This window comes from Podarcis vaucheri (genome assembly GCF_965113315.1).
Source record: "Podarcis vaucheri genome assembly, chromosome: Z".
Taxonomy (NCBI): Eukaryota; Metazoa; Chordata; class Lepidosauria; order Squamata; family Lacertidae; genus Podarcis; species Podarcis vaucheri.
The window spans coordinates 26,484,869-26,511,413 of record NC_138758.1 but is presented as its reverse complement, the minus strand read 5'-3'; the positions used below and the strand labels follow the sequence as shown (position 1 = coordinate 26,511,413).

At 39.1% G+C, this 26,545-nt stretch overlaps 1 protein-coding gene across 3 annotated transcripts in view; it reads left to right on the top strand.

Moving 5' to 3' along the window:
- ACSL4 (acyl-CoA synthetase long chain family member 4) overlaps positions 1 to 26,545 on the top strand; it is a 45,344-nt gene that overhangs the window by 3,036 nt on the left and 15,763 nt on the right. The window contains exons 1-6 of one of the 3 annotated variants that reach the window (XM_082208648.1): positions 856 to 915; positions 16,850 to 16,924; positions 21,586 to 22,081; positions 22,828 to 23,005; positions 23,508 to 23,617; positions 24,174 to 24,312. In XM_082208648.1, the coding sequence (XP_082064774.1) occupies positions 21,731 to 22,081; positions 22,828 to 23,005; positions 23,508 to 23,617; positions 24,174 to 24,312 (778 nt within the window). In that variant the 5' untranslated portion in view covers positions 856 to 915; positions 16,850 to 16,924; positions 21,586 to 21,730. Of the gene's footprint in view, positions 1 to 855; positions 916 to 16,849; positions 16,925 to 21,585; positions 22,082 to 22,827; positions 23,006 to 23,507; positions 23,618 to 24,173; positions 24,313 to 26,545 lie in introns of those variants that run through there. The other 2 variants (XM_082208649.1, XM_082208647.1) reach the window with 2 other exon arrangements.

Below are 26,545 nucleotides of genomic sequence, written 5' to 3'. Positions count from 1 at the left end.
ATTTTTGATAATGGACCCTGACGTGAGGGACTAGTAGTCTGGCATGGAAAGGACAAAGGGCTGCATATCACAGCCCATTTTTAAGGGCTCTCGCACCCAGATTGGATTGAGTAACAGTTGGTATTTTTTAGTATACAGGTTAGATTTGGCGGGTAACTAGTGTGATACTTTGTCAGGAGATAGGGAGATGGCATAAACCCCAGAGGAAGGCAAAGGTTATTGCTTGTGAAAATCAACACTAGATTTTTGTATCTTCCTGCCAGTCAAAACATTCTGTGCGTTGTGGATTCAGGAGTTGGTGAGAGTATGTGTTGGCCTTGCTTGGGCAAAAGGAAATGTATAGAATCATAGAACTGTAGAGTTGAAGGGATCCCAGGGGTCATCTAATCCAACCTCCTGCAATGCAGGAATCTCAACTAGATCATGCATGACAGAGGACTTATATCTACAAGAAAACTGAGAAATGCCGCACACACATCATGTTTCACCCTGGATAGAGGAAGTTATAAGGGCTGGGTAATGATGGTTCCTGTGCCATTTATTTCCCTTCCCCAAAATAATAATCTAATAGTCATAACATACTTTGAGACCATCTTAAGATAAGCAGATAATAGTTAAAATGATCTTCCCTTTATCCTGATAATGATCTTGCTTAGAAGAGAAAGCTACATTGTGCTTGAGTTGATGGACTCATCTGTGAGCTCACTTACTTTCTGTTGCATCAGAAAGGATGGGTTGTGTGGATGTGGGTGAGGTTGTTTGTGGGGTTGTCATAGGATTTTTCACTTTCAGCAGCACAAATACCTGTATCAACGGTGTGCAGCACTTAAGTTCTCAGAAGGGAGATAAATTGCTGCTATATTATTTTTTAATTGCCTCTTTTGTATATTGTTTGTCACATTAGGCTACATTTAGGTAAGGAGACTTAACCACAACATAATTTCCTATATATCTATTCATCTGTAAACTGATTGCGTTCAATAGAATTTACTTCCAGACAAGAGTGCAATCCTGGGTACACTTAATGCTTGGGAGTACAGCCCATTGAAGACAAAGGGGCTTAACCACAAGTAGACATTCGTAAATTTGTGTGTAAGATATTTATGAATAACACCAATTTATATATGTTTTCTTATGAATTTGAAGAATTAGAACTAACATGGGATATATTTGCAACATTAGGATTGTAATCGGTTTTAAAAGCAATTTAGCTTGTATGGGACAATCTAATTCTTATCGCTGTCTTGGTCAGTGAAATGAATCCCAGGCTATTTGGTAACCTAAGTTGAGAAATTATTTGATACCATGTGTTTTCCCTAGCTAAACTATGCAGAACTTTCATTTCTTGGAAATTGGTAATCATGCTATGATGATCACTTTATATTTATGGACTTTCGAGGAAAGCAAAGTTGGACAACACTGTTAGGAAAGTAGGAGATGTAGAAGCAGAAGAGTAGGAGAGAAAGAAAAGCAGAAATGAAGATTTAGACGACAGTATAAGAGAACAAAAAAATTGAAGGAGAGGAATAGGAAGGGACGACATAGGTGTGTGGTTCTGAAAAAGTATCACAGTAGAGTATGAGCAGTGTTAGAAGCAGATATAATTATTATTATTTTTTGCCAAATGGTGCCTTAAACCTAGATTACAGGCTCACAAACTGAATGTTTAGGTGCCTTCCCCCCCCCCAAGATTACAAAGCTGAAAATGAATTGTGTATATTATCAGTTCCATCTAAAATCTGACGCATGCCATAGCACAGCAGCAAAAAAACCGCTACTGTGCACCAGCCAGCCAGATGGTGGAGATGTCAGGCACCATCTTGGCACCCAGGCATCTTTACTTGGTAGCAAGTGGCCAATAGCCAGCTGAAAAGGGGCTAATTTTGAACGCTGAATATGAGGTGGTCACCTGGGATGAAGTTCATGTGAACAACACTGAAAAGAAGTGTAGAATTGGCAGAGGAGTGGGGAGGAAAGCATCTGTAAAGTTGATGAAGTGTGGCCAAATGGGGATTGGATCCTGCAAGTTGGAGAAGCATATGCATGCCGATCAGGGCTAGTGGCTCAGATTTCAAGATGTAATCTGAGGCATCTTATTTCAGGGTAAGGTATTCCAGATAGCCTTCTTATCTGTAATGGGGTGCTGCAGTGGTAGGGTGAATATATGTGGGCCCATGTTATTTAAGAATATTTTTGTTAATATTAGAGAGATCTATAGAATAGGCTTAACAAAACTCAGCAGCAGATGTTAATTTCATATTTATTTTACTTATAGAATTTCTTACCCACTCTTCAGCATAAGGTCCCAGGGCAGGTTACAGTTACATAGCATGCAATTATAAAAACAGATAAAACTTATATTATTCTGTTCCATTTGGAACAGTTTTACTTTTGTAATTCTAACAGTTTGCAAGAGGTGGGTCTTGCAAAGAAACAAATGCAAACCCTTAATTGTCAGTATGTGTTGTGTAGCCATTGTGAGAAATGCACTTTGACTTGCATAGCATTTGGAATGTTGCCTTTATTAGGGCCTCAGGTACGGTGTGTGTGTGTGTGTGTAGGTGTAGGTGTATGTGGCTTATCACTGCATATGTTCATCACTGTTGCTACACTCTGCTGTAATTGTCATTTCACTTCCTCCTGTCTGCCTCCTTTTTTTAGTTCTAGCAGCCTTTTGCATTACCAAATGTTTATATTTTGTTGCTTTTGAGAAAGAGATGTTATATTTATTGTCAGTAATGTACCTTAAAGAGTTATATTCTGGATTACAAACAACCCCGTGAGCTGATTCTGGCCTTTGTCCAGCTAGAGTATCTTCTTCCCAGGAGCTGAATGAGAAGTAAGCAGTTCTTTGTGATTCTTTCCCTGAATCAGTAGCATCTTTCTGGCTTCAGACCAGATGGTTTCCTTTGGTCATTTGTTTTCAGTAGCATAATCTCCTCCCTCTCACGCCCCCTTTGTAGACGCAGCTCAGGAGGCTGGGCTCAGGATGTGGCCTGATGCTGATGTAACAAGGGAGGGGGGAGGCAGAAAGAGAGAAAGAAAACCAAGAAAATGTGATTCAGTGCTTAGCAGCTTCCAAGGTTGCATATTACATCTTGTCTATTATGATAAGAGTGGACACTAAAGTGTTATCTTCCGCTTGAGGTAAAAGGCTACATCAGCTATGTTTTGTGTTCTCATATGAACTAATTGATGCATGTGGCTTTCCTTGGTTGGGTAAAAAGTAAGCTTTCTATTTAGTATATACAGTATATATTGGGAAAGCAGTCACTGATATGGCAGCAATTAGCCAATTTGTAGATATAAAGCAATTATTTGAACACCACAGGGTTTAATAGCATTGTCTCATGCAGTACTGAATAGCAGGACATTATATATTTTTTACCTTTCAAACTATCACTCTTTTGTCACCTTCCAAAATAGGCACGTTAGTATAAGGATATGAAGCTTTGTTATGTCCCAACAAAGAGGGATGACAGCAGGATATAAATAGTCAGTTGACTTTTATTCATCAGTGCTACATTCCTAATTGAAGTACCACTGTAGAAGAATGGCAATTAAAACAGCCTTTGTGGTCATCTTTATTTGGAAACTGTCTATCAGACATAATGCTGTTTATTTGTACTCTTATGCAATCTATACAACTTTCCCATACTTAATTGTTGATTGAAACCTTAATGGGGATGCTTTCATTGTTATCAATGGACTGTTGTATTGACTTCTCATTTGTATCACCCCCAAATCTAAGAAAAAACTATTGAATGACAAAAATATTAATTACAAAACAGTGTAAGCTATCAAACACTAAAATAGTGTTCCTTATTATGGAAGAATAGCAATCTTAATTAAATGTATTTGGAATCATGATATATATTTGGCTGAAAAGACATAGAAAATAGAAGCATTTGCTCTTGGTTTGAGCAGGTTAATATGTAATGTAATGTAATATGTAATGTAACAGCTCTTGCCAACCTAGCAGTTTGAAAGCATACCACCACAAGTAGATAAAATAGGTACTGCTGTGGTGGGAAGGTAAATGGCGTTTGTGTGTGCTCTGACTTCCGTCACTGTTCTGTTGCACCAGAAGTGGTTTAGTTGTGCTAGCCACATGACCCGGAAAGCTGTCTGCGGACAAATGCTGGCTCCCTCGGCCTGAAAACAGAGATGAGCACTGCACCCCATAGTCAAATTCAACTGGACTTAACTGTCCAGGGATCCTTTACCTTTACCTTTTACCTATGTAATGTGATTATATATTATTACTGGGAGGCGGGGTGCAGAAGGCAACCAACTCTTGTTGCAGGAGAACATGCAGAATAGAACCTTTTAACAAAATTAAAGCTGTTTAAAACTGAAATTTTATACATGAGACCTGCAGCAACAGTAGTAGCAGCAGCAGCAGCAACAACAACAACATCTTCATGGTGTCATCTCGGAATTAAGGCTCACTGAGTTTTGTGAAGTTTGCTCCCACATAAGTGGGAGCAGCTTAAATGGCTGAAGTATTTGTTTAGTTTTTCATGTTATATTTGTTTATTTTTGACGTAGGATTTTGTTTCTAGTGTGACTGGCTTTTCATGGAAAGGAAATTTGAGCATAGGAGTCACTTCCTACAAGGGTACTGGATTAACAATAGCTTCATAATGTCCTTGTATTTTAAATGGTGGAGGTGATTTGCTTTTGAGTAGTCATAACTACCGTATTTTTTGCTCTATAAGACTCACTTTTCCCCTCCTATAGAGTAAGGGGAAATGTGTGTGCGTCTTATGGGGCGAATGCAGGCTGCGCAGCTGTCACAGAAGCCAGAACAGCAAGAGGGATTGCTGCTTTCAGTGCGCAGCGATCCCTCTTGCTGTTCTGGCTTCTGAGATTCAGAATTTTTTTTTTCTTGTTTTCCTCCTCCAAAAACTAGGTGCGTCTTGTGGTCTGGTGCATCTTATAGAGCGAAAAATACGGTATTTTGTAGTTGTACAAGCATTATGCTTCCTAGAATGGTTGTAGTGACTAGCCCTCCTCCTTTTCTCGGACATGCTGATTCTGCTAACGTGAAATATGCAAACACCAATACTTATCTGACCAGATTGTTTTTCCCCTTGCCTTTTTTGAATCCTAGTCATTCACATCTCTAGACCATAAGCATGACAGGGCAGAGTCTTAAAGAATGTTTAAAGAACAGGTAGATATTCAGTTATATGATTGTTCAAGGAAGGATGTGCACTTAATATTCTCATGTGCAGTTTTTCTGGGAAAGCAGATAAGTAACGTTTTATAGAAGTTTACTGTCTTGCTTTCTAGAGCTCTTAATCCACCATTCCTAGGGGTTTGGATTTGTCCATATACAGTTGCCCTTTTGGGTTGTCACACATTTTTAGAGTTGAGGCAAAGACTGGTCTGGAACAAAAAGTTTTTTCCTTTTATGATTTCTTGCTCAGTGGAACAATTTCTTAATTTCTTCTTGCAGTGGGTTTTTTTAAAGCAACAATTGGTGTAGCAATAAAATTGCTAGCACATTTGTAAAGCTAAGCAGGGTCCAGTATGGTTTCACATTGGATGATGGTGTTGTTGAGATTTCTGCATTGCAGGGGGTTGGACTATGAGTTTTAGAATCCCTTCCACCTCTATAATTCTATTATTTTAGTACCTTTGTTAAATGGTTTTATAATTTCAGAGTAGAAGAGTCTTGTAACTGATGCCCCAGTATAGCATTCTCTTCCATGTGCAAAAGATGCATGCATAGAGTACCCATAAATAGATTCCATACTAGTGATGTTAAATTCTTGAGAATAGTCTTTTGGAAAATATTCTGGATTAATGAGAATATTAGAGAATTTTCATTTTAAATAGGAGAATATTCATTTTAATACATTGAAAATTATATAATTAGTTAATGTACATGTAATATTCATGGGTAATCTTGTTCAGATGGCAGCCAAAACCTGTACAGATGCTTTTATTCAGTGGGGCAATGCAGTGAATTCACATTCTTTGATTTTTTGCGCCAAACTTGAAATTGAAAATTCAATGTGAATGACTCATGTTAATCACTAAGCCTGCCACTAACTGTATATTTAGTAAAAGAACCACAGTGAAAATATATAAGCACAAGCCTATTTGTCACTTGACTTGCAAGTATCAAATTAAAAAGTAAAACATGTTTTATAGTTAAAATTAAACCATTCTAAGGTGATGGCACCAGTAATTGACATGTTAAGGTTTGGTATAAGGAAATTCAGTAGTTAAATCATATTTTATTCTTCCATCAGAAAATTTACATGTTAAAGGACAAGTCAATAAATGCAATTGGCATGTTAAGGTTTGATACAAGTAAGTTCTGTAATAGGCTATCTTGTGCTTCTAATAGTTCTAATCTTAATAACTGTTTTGGTGACTAAAACACAGCTTGATAAACAAAACTACAGTCATACCTCATGTTAAGTTTGCTTCAGGTTGCACGTTTTCAGGTTGTGTCCCACGGCGACCCAGAAGTACCAGAAAGGGTTACTTCTGGGTTTCGCCGCTCATGCATGCGCAGATGCGCAAAATGACGTCATGCGCAGAAGCGGCGACCCGTGTGGGCGCAGACGTGGGTTGCGTTCTTTTCAGGTTGCGAACGGGCCTCCGGAACAGATCCTGTTCGCAACCAGAGGTACCACTGTATATGCATACATATAAAAAAGAAGCCATTCACATTAAATATATTATCATTATATGATAATATATTTCAGTATGTCAGTCTCTGGTAAATGGCACCTTGTACCATTGAATGGTACTGCAAAAACCAGTTACTGGCACTAAATAAAAATATAGAAACGTCAACTGTTTTAATCAAGGCTACCTCATATGCTGTTACACATATAGGCCTAGGTACTTTAAATGTATAAAGCATTAAAGCTACTTTCTGTAAAAAAAAATCACACTGTATGGCCAACGGTATAGAATTACTAAGAATAAGGTCACACCAAAATAGAAAAATGGCTATTACATATAGTTGAAATACATACAAATTCAAAAGTTCATCAAATTAAAAGTATAGCATTTTTAAAACTAAAAAAAGGTTTTCTGTAGCTCACATTTCAAAACTGCCAGTGGTGAGTGACACAATGCCCAGTAATGTAACTGGATCAAAAAAAATCATTATTCATTACTAACACTGGCAATATCACAGCTTGACTTATTATTTACTAGATTTTTTAAATGTGGGTTGTAAAACTGGTTCTTACATTAGAATTTACAGTTTGTGGAGAATATTCTCTGGGGAATTTTCTAGCAGAGAATATTTCTCAAGAATATTCTCATTCTCGAGAATTTTCTCACCTCACATCACTAGTCTTCATTTCAATTGCTTGCACATGGACTAAATTAAAGCCTATAATCTACTGCTATTTAAGAAGTAATACTTTCTCTTTGACTATTTTATGACTTGATCCAGTATCTGTGGCTAAGTAAGAACAGGATGTGGATCAATTTTTTTTTAGCTGGTTTGTGAGTTGTTAAATTTCATTGAAATTAGCTGTAGTAGTGATTTATGGAGCACTGATGCTATCTGACTCTTTGTGAATTTAATAGCGGATTCAAGATGCCAGTGGATGCAAGCAATTTTATCCTGTGCAAACAAGTCACAGCAAGCAACCTTTGGTTCCACCACCTCCTTTGGGCAAGAGTATATAAGAGGCCTTGCAATATTCATAATAGTTATTTGCCATGTATCAGTTAGCAGAGCCTAAAATTACAACAATTAGCATATGGGTGTCTGCAAAGTAATTGAGGTTAAAAAAGGACCTTGGGTTCATAAAAGTTGGGAATCACTGCTATATGAGAAGTAATAAAGCCTAAGAACAAGTTACAGGATGCAGTATTGGAGGTGGTGTTATTGAAGAGGGGAACTGGCAATAGCGCCTTCGGAATTGTTATGAGATGGTTCTGGGCATCCTTACACAAACTCCATGTAAAACTAGAAAATGAAATGAGTGAGTAGGGTAGCCAACAAATAATTGTATTCTGTAGCAGTTTTAGATGGGCTTGGGGTAATGTGATTCCCCGTTGCTAGAGGAACAGTGTCATTTAATGGGTAGCGCAGTTTTGCCCCCTCCCCCCCAGGACAGCTGCAGTTCAGTTTCTCTTAATATATTCCGTTGTCTTACACAGGTTGGCAAAAAGGGATCTGTTGCAGACATTCTAAACCAGATTATGATCAGCTCTTCAAGAACCTAATGGTGTTTCTCCAAAGAAGCATTTTTGCTTTTATCTTTATGTGTGTATTAACTCTTTGAAATAGGTTATTGGTGCTTATAAAGACTGCAAATTTGGTATTTAACAATCTTGTAAGTGTTACAAGAAAAAAACCACTGCTCCTTTTCCCTTATGGAGTATACAAGAGCCTGTATGGAGACCTTAAGTAGGTTCCCTCTCAGTAGGAGAAAATAACAGAGGCCAACCAGAGAATATTGAGAAGCAAAGCAGCTAATAAGCCCGATCTTTATTAAACTGGGTCCTCCACTCACTCCACACAGGGAGGGAGGAGAGGAACCCCGAACAATGGTGTGCAAGCCCTTATATAGACTTTTGAAATTACCCACCCTGTAGCTCAAGACCACCCCCCAAAACACCATACAGTGGTACCTCAGGTTAAGTACTGTACTTTATTCATTCCAGAGATCCATTCTTAACCTGAAACTGTTCTTATCCTGAAGCACCACTTTAGCTAATGGGGCCTCCCGCTGCCGCCGTGCTGCCTGAGCACGATTTCTGTTCTCATCCTGAAGCAAAGTTCTTAACCCGAGGTAATATTTCTGGGTTAGCGGAGTCTGTAACCTGAAGCGTATGTAACCTGAAGCATATGTAACCTGAGGTACCACTGTACATACATCACAGAAGGAGGTGGTCTCCAACAGAAATACATCACAGGGCAGTCTACCACAGAAATCCTGTTTGTCAGGATACATGACAGTGATCACTGATTTCTCCACCTAGGCAGCCTGGCCATTCCTTTTGAGATGCTATATACTTAGTTACTGAATCCAGGTCACAGGCTCACCATAGGTAAAGGTAAAGGGACCCCTGACCATTAAGTCCAGTCGCAAACGACTCTGGGGTTGCAGCACTCATCTCGCTTTACTGGCCGAGGGAGCCAGCGTTTGTCCGCAGACAGCTTCCGGGTCATGTGGCCAGCATGACTAAGCAGCTTCTGGTGAACCAGAGCAATGCACGGAAACGCCGTTTACCTTGTCATGGGGATTTGAACCGCTGACCTTCTGATCGGCAAGCTAGAGAGGGAACCAAACTATCCAGATTAGGACTACTTCATAGTAAGAATCTTGTTTTCTTTATCTTGTTATGGTAAACATAACCATTTGGCAATTATGCCAAAGAGGGCAATGGTTCCCTCATAATCCTGTACAGTAGTTTAATGTTGATGTTACAACTGTTACAAACTTACAATAACCTTTTGATTACATGTCTTTTGTTTCAAAAGCCAACAAATGAAATATGGAGACAATGTGTGCTTGCACCTGCTATCTAAAGAGCACAAGAGGCTTGTGCTAATCCAATGCTGACTTTAGCCTGAAATTAGTGAAAGTTCCTTATTTTGTGTTTGGAGGAGTTGTAATTGGATTGGTAATCTACAATGTCCCAATTGAGCTGATGGAAATTTGCTTTTTTAATAACCTACATAATGTGGTTACTTGGTCATCAACTATTGTACAGCTATATATCTTCTTAAGAATATGCTTCATCACTTCCGTAGTGAAGAGGTTATTCTAGGACATCACTGATAAACTTGTGTGCTTTTCCTACAGGAAGTACATTGCTATTGAGCAAGTCCTGTGAAAGCTGTTTTCTGATACGTTGCAACTTAAAATTGCTTATGAGTAATGTCCCTTTCTGCAGGAAGTCTGCTACTGCACCATTTCTGTCAACCCTAACAATTTTGCAATCCTATTTCCTATTGATCTACAATTAGGATTTTATTCAACATGCACAAACTTATCTTTTGTATTTCCCAGTAGTAATTTTAAGCATGCAAGTTGCTACCCCCAATTAAATGTTGTGGCTTGTTCTGAACTTTAGCACCAACAAGGAAAAATGTTTTGGAAGGGGTGAAGGGGACAAAGATTACTTTTTCTGTTTCCATTCTGAACACCCCATTAGCCAACCATACTGAGAGCTAGCTTTATATACTGGGACACTGGTAATCAAGCTACAGAACTAGGTTATTAGGCTGCATCTTGTTCTTTCACAAAAACAGAAGTATCATGTACAGACCATGCTCCAGTTGTTTTGTGCCAAGAACAGGGAGTTAAGATAAGGAAATGGTCAAAACATACTGCCCACCTGAACATTTAAGGTAATTTTATACTTGGTTAAAACTGCAAGTAGGAATGACTGAATAAATCTGAGAAGTAAAAAACAATTTGATTGGATAAAAATTTGAGGGATTGTGTTAAGTGTTGCTGTTCATCATTGCAACAAAGAGGGTTCCAATTGCCACCAAGGAAAACTTTGGACAGCTCTATCAGTTCCCATTGATGATATAAGCTTTGCAGAATTGTTCCACTGACAACTCCACTGGCACTTGCAGGAACCAAATGTGTGGAACCTACTATTGATTATTTGATAGTGCTCTGCGACTTCTTTTCCTAACCAGTATGTTGATCCTTCGACTGACACTTCCCTTGATCTGACTCTTTGTGAATGTCTCCAATGATCAGTGTGAACTGCAAGCAGGTGTGTGTGGAAAGCATGATCAGCCAACCACTCCCTCTGCTCTCCCCACCACCATATACACACACCTCACACAGACAGAACTGCCAGGCTGTGTGAACATAGTTAATAGTCTACATTGCAATCATATATTGGGTGACCTGCCCATTTTCTCATTTAGCTTCAAATGTTGAAAGCTAATGTTCCAAATACATAGCTGATTTTAGACTATGTGTGTAGTCTATAAATGAATACATCAGAAAGTGACTTTCTTTTAAGCATGTTTCCGATTCCCTTGGAGATTCTTTTTTAATGAGCAGAGATCGTTTTTTTGTTTTTTGTAAAAATGCTAATCTTTAGTGATCAGAAGTTGAGGAAGCTCTGTGCCTCCTAGTACAACTTCCTATTCTGCTATCTCAAATCTTGATTTTGCCATAGTTAAAAACGTTGTGGCAAGATGCAATTCAGACTGATGGAATACAGCAGTGTTAACATGGAGAGCCTACAATTTCAAAAGCCCTAGAGGATGACCACCTATGTGATGGATGGACAGTCTAAAACTAACAGCGGGGCTTATGCCAATGAAAGAAGCAAACAGCAGAAATGCAGTGTATCTTAATTTACATTTATGAAAATAACAGCGAAGGCAGAATAATTAAAATAGTACTCAAGGTTATTTGCCAATTGCCCTTTGCTCTCAGTTACGTAAAAGTGGGCAGCTTGTATCAATGAAGATGAAGCAAGAAGGCACATACAATTTGTTTTCCTTTGTACCCAGAGGAGTGTGTGCTAATGATCATACGTCAGTGTGATATGTTATAGCTTGCAGCACTATAAAAACATGACTCTTAAGGCTAGATTTATAAAATGTTACTGTGCAGGGGGGGGGAGTCGTTTATGAGCCTGCTATTGTGGCAGAGGGGTTGGAAGAAGAGAGATAAGGAGCACCATGACTCTTCCAGCAGCTCACTACAGTTCTACACTTGAGTGTGGAAAAGAGGGCTTTTCCCACAATTTACTTAGTTTCTATTCTGGTGCAAGAGCACAAAATTCCTCTGCCTGTTCACTCGCCATTGTGGAATTTGTTGTTCCCTATATTTTCCAAGCAAGTGTTTACACACAGCTGTTGAAAACCTTGCTAGGTTTATCTAAACTTGCCAGCTAAAAGAGTTAACTTTATCCTGTAATTTCTTTGATCCTTGGACTCAATGAAATTGTGCTTTTTGCCAAAATTATTGCTGTCTGCAACCATGTAAAAAAATATGTGGCTGACAACTTCAGCAATGCCAGTCCCATTTTTTGCAGCCTAGACCTACTGATTTGTCTCCCTATATTTACAGGATCCGAAAGGGATAATGTGCTTTTTTGGGAAAGAAGAATATTTGCTCCCTAAATGTTAATATAATTTTTAAAAGCAACACAGAGTATAAACAAATAAAAGGGCACTGTAGCTAGCGTGATTAAAAATTATTAAAAGCCTACTAGAAAGAAAATGTCTTAACTGCTTGTCTGAAAGATAAGGGGCCAGATTTCATTCTCCACTAACAGTACACTAATATTTTATCACATCCTTTACAGTTCATACACTAGTGACTAGCTATTCAAGATGAACATCAGTTTAAGGGTCAACCATGGTTATTAGTCTCTGCTGCAAGACAGATGACTCCTCATTGTAAATAAGCTTTTGGGGATTTATAATACATCATGAGAACATTTGTGGCTATGTAGGAAAGTGCTTAACCATTTGCAGAATATTTATATTACAACAAAACAGCAGTTGCAAAAATGGTCAGTTCAGTTTGACCTTTCAGAAACATCACCATTGCCACAACAAGTATTGACTCATTTCCCCAGAATCGGAAGTAATAGGTCATAATGCTTACTTAAAAAGAAAAACGTATTGTCTTAGTAGGCGTGTTCTTGTAGCCTTATAAGTTTCCTAATGCATATACAGACTAGCAGACAGACTTGGAAGGCTTCGCTTGGTGAGTAGCTGCAGTTTGTGTGCATATTCGTAGTTTGACTTGGATGTGCAAACACCTCTGGTTCAATAGCATTAAATATTCTGATCTTAAACCATTTGTTTTCTTTTTTAAGCTGCTAGCCATTTCTGTGTGCAAACGGAACAGTGCTTTAAAAAGTCACATATTTAACTTTTTACCTGCCCTTGATAACGTTACAAATATTTTGTAGTGGACATAAAAGTTTCAACTTCTACAACTTTGTAAACCTTTACAACTTTGAACAAAAGTACCTTTTAATTATGCAGTGCCTTTCAAAGCCTTCTTTGATAGAAAATAACAAGTATATTTCTGTATGAATGTTGTAATCTCTGGTATCTTTTCTTTCACATTAAACCTTGGAGTGGAGGAAAAAAGCAGTTATAGAAAATGTAATCTTGTCTTCTGCTTATTCCATGTGCCGCATTTTAAAAATTAATGATACTGTAACAAGAGGGCCTTCTCATTATTCTTGTGACCTGTTTTTGCCTCTACTGTACAGGTCATGATTAGTGGGGAGAAAGCTTAACCATGTGTCCCAGTTTTGGCAACATGCTAAGCAAAACCTTGGCTTGGCACGACAGTAAAAAGGACCAGGAGGGAGCAAAGCAACTGCAAACTCCCCTTAGAGAACCTGTGCTATCCTGGTAAACCATAGTTTGGCTTACATTGTTGGGCAAACCAGGACTTGACGGAAATAAAGCTGTGGCTGAATTTTAGGACATTGTCACCTGAGCAGAAATAAACAATGTCCTAGAATTGCTGAGTTGTAGTTTTACATCTGTCTAAATTCCACAATGAAAAGTGCACCCAGGGTATGATTTTTTTGTCTGATCACTTTTAAAGAACCTACATTGGAGATTGAACAAGGATTAGAAGCTGCTTTTAGTTTCAACAGCTCAATCATATATGTGGCTACTCAGAAGTATTATTGAGTTCAGTGGGGCTTACTTCCAAGTTACATGAGCATAAGAGTAAAGACTTACTATGGTCATTAATTCCAGTGGAGATTTAATGTTATGCCATAGATACCAAGGGGAAGAGGTGCTGGTGTATTTGAGTCAGAATACTCCCAGTAGCCAGATAATAACATCTAAATTTGATCTCTGTCATCCAATTTAAACTAGACACAGAGTTATAATAGTCCCAGTTTGGCTCACTCAGTCTTCAGTTTTATAATACCATAGCATCTCTGACTACTGACTGCATATATTACGATAGAAGAGTTCATTATTTATGACATAAATAAATTCTCCTCTCACAATCCCATTTCAAAGGCAGTTACACTATTAAGAAACTCTATTTTTGGTTCCTAATATGTTTTCTACAAATGATTGCTTTTTAAAAAACCAATTTAGCAGTCTGGAAAGGAGTGTGTGTGTGTGTGTGTGAGAGAGAGAGAGAGAGAGAGAGAGAGATAGAGAGAGATACTGCATATCAGCTAGGCCTGGGCAATATATCCATATATCGGCCAGGACTGGTATTAGGGGTAGATCTCAATGACAGTTTCACTCAGTGGTATATCTTTGGTGAAACCACCTCTGCCTGAGTCCTTTTGCTACCAGCGCCCTGCACGCTGAGGGAAAAACAAGCTGCAGCCGGGCATTGGAGGCAGAGGGACTCGGGAGCAGTAGCAGTTTTACCAGCGATATACCGCTGAGTGATGCCATCATCACGGTCTGCCCTCATATTGCTGCAGAGGGAGAAACAAGCTGTATCAGCGAGGTGTGATACAGCTTGTTCCTTCCTCTGCTTCAACAAGCCCCCGGTCCCTCTGGCAGATGCACGCTGGTTGTGGTTGCTTAGCCAGGGGTGAGAAGACTCCTGCCCCCCAGCTGAGCCTCACCAGTCCCTCTGTCTCAAGGCAGCAGCAGATGCTGCCTCAGGTCCCACTGCTACCTTTGGATGGATCGGGGGAGGCACGAACAGGCTGCTTCCTCCTCCCTGTGAGGGAGAGGCAGCCCACCTGCATCTCTTGCCCTTCCCAAGGCAGTGGAGGTTGCTGCCCTAGCTGCCTCCATCGCCTTGGAACAGGCAGAGGAGGTAAAAACGGGCTGCTTCTTCATCCAGGGAGGGAGAGGTAGCCCGTTCGCTCCCCCACTCTGCCCATGCCAAGGCAGTGCATGAGGCAGGCAAACAAACAGAGTGTTAGCACACTTTCCTCATCCATTGCTTTGATATGGGCTTCTTTCTGACATTGTGATATAGATTGCAGTGTTTACCTGGTGGTATATTACAATGTTGGAAAACAGTTACTGCCCAGCCCTAATACCAGCCACTGAACTGCCTCAACATGAGCCAGTAACATTCTTGTTGCAGTTGTGGTGGTTTTTCTAGTATTGCAGGCAGATTCACTGCAAAAAATTGTGTCTGCATTGATGTATCTTTCTTATAGGATTGATGGTTCTGAAGCATAATCAACCCTGGTACTACTTTGGTGATACAGTCATACCTTGGATTTCAAACACCTTCGCTCCCAAAGAAATTGGTTCCCAAACAATCAAAACCTGGAATTGAGTGTTCTGGTTTTCAAACAGTTTTTGGAAACGGAATATCTGGCATGGCTTCCGTGGCTTCCGGATGCTCCTGTAACCAATTGGAAGCCATGCCTTGGTTTTTGAATGGTTCCGGGAGTCGAACAGACTTCCAGAACACATTCTGTTCAAGAACCAAGGTATGACTGTACTGCTATCTTGTTTTAGGGATGAGAGAGAGATTAGGAGTTTGTTGATGTACCGTCCACTCCACTTCCAAAGATGCCCTGATAGAGCTGACACATGATCAGTAGTAGTAATAATAATAATAATAATAATTTATTATTTATACCCCACCCATCTGGCTGGGTTTCCTCAGTTACTTCTCTGTGACATCAAACCGGGATATCTATCTATCTATCTATCTATCTATCTATCTATCTATCTATCTATCTTACCCCTTTCTCCCCAGCAGGGAAATGGGGGTGAGAAGCTTGAATGTACTTGTAAGTAATACCCTATATTGTCAAAAATAGAAAATGTACTCAAAAGTAGTTGAAAACACAAATAACTTTTTACAATTTCCAAGGAAACTCTTACAATTTTGTAATATTAAAAATGCTGTCCTTTGATGTTAAAAGTGGAACATGCAAAAGTTAAGGTCATGTAGCAGGTAACCATGCAACATAGATGGGGAACCTTTTTCAGCCTGAGGACCACATTCCCCCTGTGGTTGGTGATGCCAGAGACAAAAGTGAGCAGAACTAATGTAAATTTTACTGCATTTGACACAGTCCCTTTGATCTTCCTTTTGTGCGAGCACAGAAACAAAAGCTACAGTTTACTATAGTTTCCCTTGACATGCGATCAGGCACTATGATTAATAGGTTCCAAACAAGCAACGATTCAGAAATCAAATGTTTTGATTGCCTGAATGGCATCTCATTGTTGGGCAACATGATCATCTTGTGTTCTCAGTTCTTCTGTTCCAAGAAGCCTTTTGTGATACTGTAGAATTGTAAGAGGTTCAGAAAAGAGCAACCAAAATGATCAAGGGGAGCGACTCCTGTATGAAGAAAAGTTGCAGCATTTGGGACTTCTCTTAGTTTAGAGATCAGACAAGTAAGAGGTGATATGATAGAAGTTTATAAAATAACTATGCATGGCATGGAGAAAGTAGACAGAGAAATGTTTTTCTCCTTCTCATAGCACTAGAATTCATGGACATTCTATGAAGCTGAATGTTGGAAGGTTTAGGACAAATAAAAAGAAGCACTTCTTCACTCAGTACATAGTCAAACGTTGGAACTCCCTCCCCCAGGAGGCAGTGATGGTCACTTGGAAGCTTTAAAAGAGGATTAGATAAATTAATGGAGAAGGCCATCAATGGCTACTAGCTATGAGGTAGCAATACCAATTGCTGAGGAGGGGAGAATACTATTGTGCTCATGTTCTGCTCACTGGTTTCCCACAGGCATCCAGTTGGCCACTATGACAGCAGGATACTGGACTAGATAGGCCATTGGCCTGATTTGACAGACTATTCTTAAGTTCTGATGTTGCCTTTTTTAAAAACAAAAAAACTGTCATTTTGTTGAAAAGCAAAATTTGTTTATGATAAATAGCCATATAAAACTTGAAAATTAAAGTTCTGTGTAACTTTAAATCTAGAGTTACAAACAGTCATCCCCATCTTACTGTGGACTGAGCAACTTCTGAAGAGTTCTCATTTCTCCTGGAAAAACTGTAAGTTTGAATTTTGGTATACCAATACTTATTGTTGAATATGTTTCATTAACATATCTGTTTTTTATGTACTGTTTTTAAAGTGTTCTGATTGAAGTAATTTCCTGTTTAGAAATATATCCTAAATATAGCCTGTATCTTTCTGCTGTCATATATTGAATGTCTACAGCAGTATTTGATTGGGTGTGTGGTTACTATCAACCTTTGAATTGGGATGACTAGCAACTTTTTCAAAACAGGCCTTCTAGGTGTTTAAAACATCTGGATCTGAAAGTTCCTCAGGTGCAATTTACCATGCAATTTTCATGGTAACACTTCAGGTACTGCTTGGAAAAAAGATGAAATAAGATATTTGTGTGACTATTAGAACTACCCAAACTTTCAATAGGTTATGTGGCATTAACTCCACAGTCAGTTGGATATAAGCTTTTTTCATATCACACTCTGTTTTTAACTGGTGGAGTACTCTAAAGTGAACAAACTTTTAATGAGATTATGTGTTTAAAAGCTTTGATGAGCACTTTTCTTGATGCCAGTGGGTTGACCTTAAATAATATGGAAACAATTAAAACACTGTTTAATGGTGAGACTTTTCCTCATCATTTCAAAAAAACAATAAATGGAGCATCTTTGGGCCATGCTACTTTCTACATTAAGATACCATACTTTTCTGTGTATTAGACGAGGTTTTTTTTACTCCCAAATAAAGTAAAAAATGGGGGTCATCTTATACCTGGGTAGTGCAGAGGAGGGATGGGCGACTGGTTGCATCCGTGAGCAGGATCTAGCGATTGGGTGGGTGAATGGTGTCTGCTGCAAGGGCTGCTTTGGATTGGCTGCTGCTTTGTCAAATGGGCAGGTTATTAGTGGATGTGGCAAGGGCTGCTTTGGATTGGCTGCTGCTTTGTCAAATGGGCAGGTTATTAGTGGATGTGGCAAGGGCTGCTTTGGATTGGCTGCCACTTCGGCAATTTGGCTTGCGTTGCTTGCGATCGTTAGCGTTTGCCAGCTGGGTGAGTGATATTCAGTTTGGCATCCCCCCCAGTTGCTCAACAACCATGGGCATTCCCCCCCCCCGAAAAAGCTCAACAACTCTAAGCCATCTCCCCCCATTTTCTTAAATTTGAGCACCCCAAAATAGGGGGCGCCTTATACATGGGGGCACCTTTTCTGCGCCCCCCTTTTCTGGTTGCAATTTTGATATCCTACCCATTATATAACATGCTTTGGAAACGCCTTCAAGAGAGCACAACTGCAATTTTCCTTGCATGCAGTCCTTTCTCACCTGTGGGTACAGGGCTAGTACTTGAATAAAAGGCTGTCTTAATTTCTAATTAAGTACTGTACAGTATATTTTCATTGTATAGCTTTTTCAGTCTGTCAGGGAGGTGCTTCTTAATAACTACTCTTAAACTTTGCACAGTGCAGTTTCCATCAGCCTTAGTATTGAATGATTATTTATGTTGCTTAGGTAGCCTGCGTTGATTTCAGATCTTTTATTGTGGAATTGGTGCTATTAATTCATTATGAATAGAGACGACAGCACTGAGCCTTTTGCAAACTGTATATTGACTGGCATTGGCCAGTTCCAAACATCTTAAATGTATATTGCACGAAACTGAATCCTGAGGGAGCTCCTCCCACAGCCCAAAAAAGTTACTTTAGGAGGAGAAGATTGGAAGTAATGGTGGATGATAGCGGGGCCCCAACCAATCTGCTGCTTCTGCTGCATCTCCTCCATGGAGCCCAAGTGCATGTTTTATATTTTGGACCCAGGTGAGGGAGACAGGGTGGGAAGTGATGGGAAGCACAGAAACAGCTAAGGAATTGTGCACGCACGGATGCACGTACACGCGCGCGCACACACACACACACACACACTTTCTCCCGTCAAAATCTCCCCATTCCAAAGAAGCTTTTCCTGGAGGGGAAGGAGAAGGGAGTTCAGATGCACACATTTGTGTATAAATGTAAAGTTAGGCTCTGAATTGGTGTTGCATGCTTTGTCTGTTGTCAGACTTTGAACACAAATTTTCCAGATCTTTTCTTAAATTATGTCATATTGTATCACTGTTCCTCGCTAGAGCTTTAACTAGCATTAACATTTCTGCCCATGTGTTTTTGTGTTATGTGCAACTTACTTCTACTGGAGTGTTTAATTAACTGGTGGGCGGGCGGCATTAAAACAGGTTTTAAGGAAAGAGCTAATGCAAATTAATGTAATTTACTTGAAAGTCTTGGGACTACCATTTTGTTTTTGGCAAACACAATATATTTTTAGAAGTCCTATTTGGAGCTGTCAAAATATACTTCATTGGAGAGCCATGGCTGTCACGTTTTAAAATGTGAAAACAAAATGAGCATGCCATTATGCATGCAATACTTCTGAATGGCCACTGCTAGAAACAACAGGAGGGGAGAGTGCTTTTGTGTTTGCTGGTTTCTCACAGGTATCTGGTTAGCCACTGTGAGAACAGGATGTTGGACTAGATGGGCCGCTGGACTTGATGGGTCATGGGCCTGACCCAACAGGCTTAAACTGGTTCTCTTAAACTGGTACACAAGCCACCAGGTGATCCATGTTAAAGGTTGCAGAAAAGTTGAGGATATCAGTAGTTTGCACTTTACTCATTTTTTGTTTTGATCAGAGCCATATTTATCAATAAGGCCAACAAGGCCATGGCTTAAAGCATCATAACACAGTGCTGTTTTTAACAGTGTCAATATGGAATACGAAAAAGTGCAAGTTGAAACTCCCATAAATTTTCAAGTCATCCACACAAGCACAAAGGTGTTCAGAACTGCTGCCATAGAACCATATTTTTTCCTCCCCACTCCTCTGACCTTTTTTTTTTTTTTTTTTTTGCTGAACATCTAGCAGCTCAGTGAAAGTCCTGGGAAACTGGAAAACTGGAAAGCTTTCCCACTTCCTTGTGATATTTTGGTTGACTCTGATAAAAGTTATTGTACCACAGTTGCTTTGGGATTTAACTACTGTAAATTAGATTTAAATTCATGGGAAATGTCTTTTTTGGAATATTGGTAACGTAAAGCATTTTCACCTATGGATGTAAATCATATATTTATGTTTCTATAAAAGCTAGACACTCTGTAGGAATTACTATTCCTATTTGAGAAAATGGAAACTAGGGGATTTCTTACAAGTCATATGGCTGTTACATATGAAGAACATCTTTCTATTTATTTTTGATGGTATACATGGCTGGCTTCTTTGTTAAATTTCCTCAAAGGAGTTGAGGCCTTGACAGATAAAGTTTTACTGTGATTATAAATATGAATCAGAAATTTATCATGTTGCACTATATAATTAAATAACATTTATCAGCTGAGTAATACATGCTACTAGTCTGTAGCTGCTGCTGTACCTTAGAGCAAATTCAATTATCATGATTAAATAATGGGTGCTGCAGAATCTTAATTATTGACATGCTAGTCAGTCATTTAAAATCTATTTTTAAAGCACAGCGTGTTTCATCCTGAAACATATAATATGTTTATACATCACTTTGAATACTGGGGTATAACTGTCTGAATTCCTTGTTCCTGAGGAATTTCCTGTCCTGTGGTTCCTCTGCATTATGCTTCATCAATCTGTCCAAAATAGTCCTTATCCTGAAGCACGCTGCAACCCCCCATTAAGTGTGTAAAGAGATGATCCTCGCTTCTTGCTCCCTCATATCAGAATGTTTTGGGCCCATTTCACAAAACAGTGTTCTGTGTAGCTTCCAGCATTTCCCCTGGAAATTGTGAGGAATATTTAAGAAAGCCCTAGTGAAATGGAAGTGAATGTTGTTCAGTCAGCGCCTATCATTCCTCTATCCATCACTCACTCTCTCCGTTTGCAAATTTAAACCCTAACTCCCATATAGAATCAAAGACCTATGAAGATGGAAGGCACCCTGAGGGTTAGCCAGTCCAATCCCCTGCAATATGTCCGTATTGTGCACAAGACCACTGAGGCTGATCTGATTGCATATAAGGATAGGTTTTATGAAACCATGGTTAAACTGCAGTGCTGTTATTTGAACAGAAGAAGCTCCTTCCACATAAGAAGCCAAAATCACATATCTATATTGGCTCATGCCTGAATATTAGGATATGTTTAAGACCTTGTTTCTATCAAACTGTTTGCCAGTCTTAAAGCAAGGTCAGAAGGGAGGCTATGGAAGCATTTTGCAATAAGCAATTGCAACAGTTCAGTATTTTGGCCTGCCAAGGAATCTGAATGTACGCAAGTCCAGTAAACAGTGAATTAATGTAGCTTCTGAGTCATAAACAGCACTGCTAAATCCTCTCCTGCTCAAGTAAAAATATTTAAAGAAAAAGCTATGAACTTTTGAACACAATGATGCAATACTTATTTGCTAAACTGGATTAAAAGTATAACATTTTAAGAGTGCTTCTCAAAAATATTTGAGATGGGGTAGATGGAACAAATATTTATTTCAGTTTTATTCTCCTTAAAATCAGTTATGTGATGTATATAAGTATGAAACCAGTTTTTTCAACCTCCAGTATCTAGCTGCATTTTATGATGAAACCAATAAAGGATTGAAGCTAACAAACTGTTACTAATTTTGCCTCCTGTTATCTGATTACCTATGATCTTCAACCACCAATAATCTGCTGCTGGCTTCCAGTATTTCTAACATTGCAGTGATTACTCTAAAACTGAACCACCTAAACCTTCATTCTGCTTTTGTCTGCGGCTGCTTCCACTTTTGTCGTGCAAAAAACTAAGGCACTTCGAATTCGTGAAGGACAGGAGACAGAAAGCCATCCATTATGAACCCTAAGCTAGGACTACGCATCTTTCTCTTGCTTCCTGTGTACTTGTTGATAAATCTGTACAGTGCCCTTATATTCATTCCATGGTATTTTCTTACAAATGCTAAGAAGAAAAAAGCTATGGCGAAGCGATTAAAAGCTAAACCCGTCTTGGACAGTCCTGGAAGCCCATACAGAGCCATTTCACATCTTGAGTCATTAGCCACTATAGACTTGCCTGGAGCAGACACTTTGGACAAATTGTTTGACCATGCTGTTGCAAAATTTGGGAAAAAAGATTGTCTTGGAACAAGAGAGATCCTGAGTGAAGAGAATGAAATGCAGCCCCATGGGAAAGTATTTAAGAAGGTAATAACTTTGGTAAATGTTTAAACACCATTAATAAGGTATTTTTAAAAGGTTGATAATGTCTTAAATATCTTACCTGCAATGAATTGGGATCATTTTTTAAAGCACTTGGTATGTTTAGAGGGTCTTGAAATCTATGCACTTTATTATTTGTTATACTATTCAAATAGTAAGTTCGTGTTTTTAAAAAAACAAATACTTTTTTGTTAAATTAGTAATAAATAGGTCAATGCTCATTTCAAAAGGCATCACCCACTGTTAAGTTACTTTGTCAAGCAAACAGATATGAAGTTTAATACTTGTTCCAAGTATTGGAACTATGTGCTTCTGTCTGAAGATATTTACTTTGTATATATTTCAGTGGCATTTCTATTGCCATGTGGATTGTTGGCTGCTAATCAAGGGAGAGGATTCTAAAGTACTTCAGAGAACAATGTTATTGAACAAGCTGTATTGATATAGTACGAAAATGTTGTATTTGCACAGACACCTTACTGGGCAGGTTTCTTAGCACTACAAACACAGCTGGCCTATTTTGAAAGTTACCTGCATTTCTTTTAGACCAACATTGTGGCTGACTTTCTTAATGATGAATAAAATATTTAGTTTTTAGGCACTCTTGTTCTAGCAAATACTGCCTCATGTTCTATAGATCAAGTCATTCAACAGTATATTTTACTTATTTATTTAGGAGCCTACTAACCAAAGTTCTTGTATATTAAACAAGTGTTTTACTCTTTAACCAGCTGATCTTAGGAAACTATAGGTGGCTGAACTATGAGGAAACTAACCAGAAACTGAACAACTTTGGGAGAGGATTAGTTTCACTTGGGCTAAAACCAAAGAGCACAGTTGCTATTTTCTGTGAAACCCGAACTGAATGGATGATTGCAGCACAAACCTGTTTCCGATACAGCTTTCCTCGTGAGTATTGATGCTTTATCTGGCATATATGAGCAAGTTTGTGGAAAAATAGGACTCTGATCCCCAGGCTCCTTGTTCCCTCCTTTCCTGGTCCTATATTTCCCCCCTCACTGCAATGTTATCTCCTAGTTATCAAAACAGGTATGTAACTTTAAAATACAATGCCAGAGTTAACTGTCCATGATGTTTCTGTGTAAAACTCAAATGTACACAAGGGTAAGCACAGTCGTCATTTGGAAGTCTCTTGGTTTGCATGAATAGTCACTGTATTTTTCTTACAAACTTCAGAATTTTGCATTGGTATGTCAGGTTTATTCTACTTTGGGATAGTGGTGGGGGTTTTTTTGCAGTAGATGTGAAACATAAAATGAACATGAAAAACCAGAATGCTTTTACTCATTCCTCAATGCAAAGTAATTGATGGTGGCTAAGGAAATACAGATTTGGTTTTAGCTTTTTTTTTTAATAAAAAAAAAGCAATCTCCCCCTTTCTGTTAAACAGTTGTTACTTTATATGCGACCCTTGGAGAAGATGCAGTAACCTATGGACTGAACGAATCTGGAGCATCTTATCTAATCACTAGCACCGACCTTTTAGAAGGCAAACTCAAGGTAAGTCTTGATGAGATATCTTCATTTGGTATAAATAATATTAATCTTGCAAAAGATATGGGTTGGGTTGATGTTAAGTTTCATGGAAAACTAATTCAACATTAGGCTGAAATTCTGGAGATCGTGTGGACTAACGTGGCTATGTGTATTTTGTAGTGGGGATGCAAAGTATTGTCTTGGCTTATAAATCAGTGGGACTCTCAATAAATTCCCTTCATTGAAATTATTTGAAAATTCTAAACAAACAAGTAGCATATTGACCACCATGATTTGGGCACAAAGCTGGAAAGCCAAAGTGCAAACATTATTGATAGCTTCTCTACCTTTTGTGCAATGTTCATCTGAAGGTTTTCATAGTTCTAGTATGAACTAATATATAAAAATATGCTTCCATTTGGATTGGATGTTTAATGGCTGCAGGTAAAGGGAGTAGATTTTTAAAGCACTGATACTAGCCCAAACCATCATAAGGATAGAGGTATCAAAATAAACAGGCAATATGTTAAGATCCTTTTCTGTACACTGTGTAATCAACCTTCAAATATTTCTTCATCAGAATGTTTTGTCAGAAATCCCCTGCCTCAGACATATCATTTATGTGGACAAGAAGACTATCAATAAGGCAGACTATCCTGAAACACTAGAGATCCTTAGCATGCAAGCAGTAGAAGAACTGGGAGCCAAATCAGAAAACTGTAAGTGGACCATGTGAAAGGCTATCACAGCTGCTTAAAGTTATAAAACACTTCTTTCACTATAGTAAGCAAAGTTGTAAATATATGTTAATCATAGGGAAGAAGTATGAAACTGTAAGCTGTTTAAAATATAAGCTTCTCCCTCAATATTGTATGCACATGTGTATTTATTTAAAATGTTTCTAGCCCATCCTTCATCTATATTGGGGTGGGAAACTCTTTTCAGCCCAGGAGACACATTGCATTATGGGCAACTTTTTTGGGAGCCAAATCCTGTGGTGGTGGGTCCAGATGCAAAAGTGGGCAAAGCAGTGGTGTGACTCTTACCCTTGTACAGTATCTTACATTCTAGCCATGAGGTTTCTATAACTACCACATATCTCTTCGGCCTCCTTTCAGGCAAGCGGTATTATCACAGTTCAGTAACACATTTCAGCCCAGGTTAAATGAGTAAAGGAAAGTTTGGCCTGTGGGATGGATGTGGTCTGGAGAGTGTCCCTGGGGCCAGATAGAGAAGGCCACATTTGGCCCCTGGGCTTGCAGTTAGTTCCCCAACACTGATCTCTATAGATATGAGGGTGAAGTACAATATATACTGTACAGTACATAATAGAAACAAGCCATACAATAATCTTATAAAACCCTGCATCTGAATAAATAGAAGCAGATATAATCAAAGTACAGTAGCAGGTAAGATCGAACTTTCAAATTCTTAAAACGCTGGGTCAAGTAAGTCCTTACATGCGGCTGAAATAATAATAATGTCACCACCAGTTGCACTGCTAAAGAGGGGGCATTCCACAGGCACTCTAGATTGGCGATTCACATTCCAGTGAGTAGAGTATTAAAATTTTGATAATGCAGTATTCCAGGGATGGGGTCCCATTTGGTCCACCAGGCTGCCAAATTTTCCAAAAACCATGCTCACCTCTCCCACATTGATGTCATATGTGAAGTTGGATGTAGGACAGGCAGATATGTGGCTGGATCAGCTGCAGAAAGCAGGACTGAACTCCCTGTGCAGGGATTTTAATTCTGCTTGGTCGCTCTCTCCCTCAGTTCCCACCTCTAAAGCTTTGGTAGGTGGATAGAATTACTACCCCAGGGTATATTCCATACTTGTCTTGTTCTGGTCCCACATATGAGCCCACAAGGCAAGGCAAGATTGGTTCTCACAGCACCAAGGGGGACTAGTGAACAATTTGTTCTGACAAGGGTTGGGAGTGAATTGAAACCTCTTGTGCCTTTGCCTCCAATCCATCTATGCTCTTTCTTTGTTGAGGACTAGAGTTTTCTTAAAAGACTAACTCTCTGGCCTGAAGACAGACACATCTCCTGCAGTTCATGGCTTATCACTTTAGTCCTTGTGGCACTAAAGTGGTGAGGTAGTGGGAGAAGCATGCAGGCCCCCAGACCCAGGAAATAGACCTATAAGAATACTGGATTTGGTTTTATTTCAGTCCTGCTGCTATAGGAGCTAGTTCAAAGGGCTCCTGCCTGCAAGCCTCAAATTAAGTGGTCCTAGCATCAGGCTCAAAGCCAGGAATCTGGTCTGGTTCCTTTGCTAGTGACACTGTAGCCTCTGACCTGGTGCCCTGGTCACTGCTGGATTCCAGGTTCACAGCACCACTCGCATTCATTTTAAAACTTGCCTCATAACAGTCACCTTCAGTGAAAGAGCTTTATCCTGTTCCTCTGTGCCTGCATTGAAGCAAAGCATCAGGAAAACAGCTGAACCTTCCAGGTGTCAAGCATAAGTTGATAGTTCTTTCAAGTCCACCTGAAGCCTTGGCAGAGGGGCAAACAAAGCACCCAGTCAACCAGCTAATTTGTCAATAAAGATGAAGCCTATTTTTCACCCATAGCCAGAACCATGCAACCTGTTCAGCAGGAATAGATATAATCAAAACGACACCAGCAGGGTATGGATCCCGTTCCTGAGAACTATTTGAGCCCTTCTCCAAGCGGGATACTTTTGATTTAACATCAACATAAAAATGGCATGTAGATGTGTCACATATCTTAGTCTTTCAGTACTTTCTTCCCAGTGAGATTAAAGTTGCTTTGGAAATTTCCATTGCTAGAAAGAAGCCCTTCCAATTAGTTCTAAGCTAAGAGACAGAAACTTCTGGGACTTTTTGACCTTTTATAGGAATGCAGATAAGAGTATTCTAGTTTTGGTTTCCCACACAGAGAAAGTACTTACAGTCAAATTTCTTCATAAATTTTGTTT